The sequence below is a fragment of the Malaclemys terrapin genome, chromosome 11 (assembly GCF_027887155.1).
Source record: "Malaclemys terrapin pileata isolate rMalTer1 chromosome 11, rMalTer1.hap1, whole genome shotgun sequence".
Lineage (NCBI taxonomy): Eukaryota > Metazoa > Chordata > Testudines > Emydidae > Malaclemys > Malaclemys terrapin.
In genome coordinates this window covers 27289769-27292116 of record NC_071515.1, presented here as the reverse complement: position 1 = coordinate 27292116, position 2348 = coordinate 27289769, and the positions used below count along the sequence as shown (strand labels likewise).

Sequence of the window (2348 nt, the reverse complement as noted above, 5' to 3'; positions counted from 1 at the left end):
CAGACTATCTCTGTGCAGATAAGTAGACTGAGGTCAGGAGGGAGTGGACTAGTAGAGTGAAACTGCCACCTCACAGAGGCCTGGTCTACACTACGGGTTTAGGTCGACTTTAGCAGCGTTAAACCGAATTAAGCCTGGACATGTCCACACAACGAGGCCCTTTCTTTCGAATTAAAGGGCCCTTTAAACCGGTTTCTTTACACCACCTCCGACGAGGGGATTAGCGATAAAACCGGCCTTTGCGGGTCGGAATTGGGGTAGTGTGGACGGAATTCGATGTTATTGGCCTCCGGGAGCTATCCCACAGTGCTTCATTGTGACCGCTCTGGACAGCGCTGTCAACTCAGATGCACTGACCAGGTAGACAGGAAAAGACCCGCGAAGGTTTGAATTTCATTTCCTGTATGCCCAGCGTGGAGAGCACAGGTGACCACGCAGAGCTCATCAGCACAGGTAACCGTCATGGAGTCCTCCCAGGATCGCAAAAGAGCTCCAGCATGGACCGAACGGGAGGTACGAGATCTGCTCGCCATATGGGGAGATGAAGCAGTGATAGCTGAACTCCGTAGCAGTAAAAGAAATGGAAAAGTATTAGAAAAGATCTCCAAGGCCATGAAGGACCGAGGCCATAACAGGGACACACAGCAGTGCCGCGTGAAAATTAAGGAGCTACGGCAAGCCTACCACAAAGCCAGAAAAGCAAACGGAAGGTCCGGGGCAGAGCCGCAAACTTGCCGCTACTACGCGGAGCTGCATGCGATCCTAGGGGGTGCAGCCACCACTACCCCAACCGTGTGCTATGACTCTCTCACTGGAGAAACACACAGGGAAGACGGTTCGGGGAACGAGGAAGATGATGATGGAGGTACTGTAGGTAGCTCACAGCAGCAAGGAAGCGGAGAAACCGGTTTCCCCAACAGCCAGGATATGTTTGTGACCCTGGACCTGGAACCAGTAACCCCCGAACTCACCCAAGACCCTCAGGGCACACAGGAGACCTCTGGTGAGTGTAACTTTGTAAATATTTGTAAACATTACAAAAAAAAAGCAAGCAAGTCTGTTAACGTGAATGGGGATGGAGCGGAAATCCTCCAGGGACATCTCCAGAAAGCTCTCCTGGTTGAAATGGGGTGATTTTATTAAGGGGGACATTCAGAGGCGCCCGTTCCTGCTCTTCTGACCAGAAATGTTCCCCGCTGTTAACCACGCGGTGGGGGGGAGGGGTGAAGTGATCATCCCAGAGAATCGTGTGTGTGTGTGTGTGGGGGGGTGGTTTACTTGTGTTTGTGCCGCATGTTAACCGGGAAACCGCAGCCCCCTCCTTTTACATTGAAACCCCATTTTAAATGGACAACCCAATTCATCCTTGATATGGGAAATGCGCTGCTGTTTGCAACCTTTCCCGCATGTTAAGAAGGTTAAAAAAGCCAAAACACTGTGGCCTACGATGGCTGCCTGCAAGCCGAAATATGCGACCTTGTAATGAAAGAGTGTACCCATTGTTCCCTAAAATGTGTCTTTTTTAACCACCTCTCCCTTCTCCTCCACCAGCTGCAAATGTTTCTCCTTCGCAGAGGCTCGTGAACATTAGAAAGAGAAAACGTAAGACGAGGGACGAGATGTTCACGGAGCTGCAGATGTCCGCCCAGGCTGATAGAGCACAGCAGAATGCGTGGAGGCAGTCAATGACGGAGATGAGAAAAGCCCAATATGAACGAGAGGAGAGGTGGCGGGCTGAATCGCGGGAAGAACAGAGCAAGTGGCGGGCTGAAGATGATAGGTGGCGTCAGCTTGCAGACAGACGGCAAGAGGCAATGCTCCGTCTGCTGGAGCATCAAAGTGATATGCTCGAGCGTATGGTTGAGTTGCAGGAAAGGCAGCAGGAGCAGAGACCGCCGCTACAGCCCCTGTGTAACCAACAGCCCTCCTCCCCAAGTTCCATAGCCTCCTCACCCAGACGCCCAAGAACACGGTGGGGGGGCCTCCGTCCACCCAGTCACTCCACCCCAGATGATCGCCCAAGCATCAGAAGGCTGGCCTTCAATAAGAGTTAAAGTTTTAAAATGCAGTGTGTCCTTTTCCATCCCTCCTCCCCCACCCATCCCAGGCTACCTTGGCAATTATCCCCCTACCTCTGTAAGGAACTAATAAAGAATGCATGAATGTGAAAAAACAATGACTTTATTGCCTCTGCAAGGGGGAGGGTGGGGTGGGGTGGTTGGTTTACAGGGAAGTAGAGTGAACCGGGTCGGGGGGGGGGGGGTTGGAGGGTTCATCAAGGAGAAACAAACAGAAGTTTCACACAGTAGCCTGGCCAGTCACAAAACTCGTTTTCAAAGCTTCTCTGA

The 2348-nt window shown here is 52.0% G+C and overlaps 1 protein-coding gene across 1 annotated transcript; it reads left to right on the top strand.

Annotated features, from left to right (window-relative positions):
* Window positions 1–746: 746 nt before the first annotated feature.
* Window positions 747–2112, top strand: LOC128845756 (mediator of RNA polymerase II transcription subunit 15-like). Its single transcript, XM_054044745.1, has 2 exons — window positions 747–1003; window positions 1552–2112. Exons 1-2 carry the CDS (start codon window positions 928–930, stop codon window positions 2052–2054), a joined length of 579 nt encoding a protein of 192 aa, XP_053900720.1. The 5' UTR covers window positions 747–927; the 3' UTR covers window positions 2055–2112.
* The last annotated feature ends 236 nt before the right edge of the window (window positions 2113–2348 follow it).

Excerpts from the sequence above, each read along its gene's own strand:
- LOC128845756 (XM_054044745.1), top strand. The coding sequence starts at position 928 with ATGTTTGTGACCCTGGACCTGGAACCAGTAACCCCCGAACTCACCCAA. Across the intron at positions 1,004-1,551 it reads GGGCACACAGGAGACCTCTG|CTGCAAATGTTTCTCCTTCG; the intron begins GTGAGTGTAACT and ends CTCCTCCACCAG.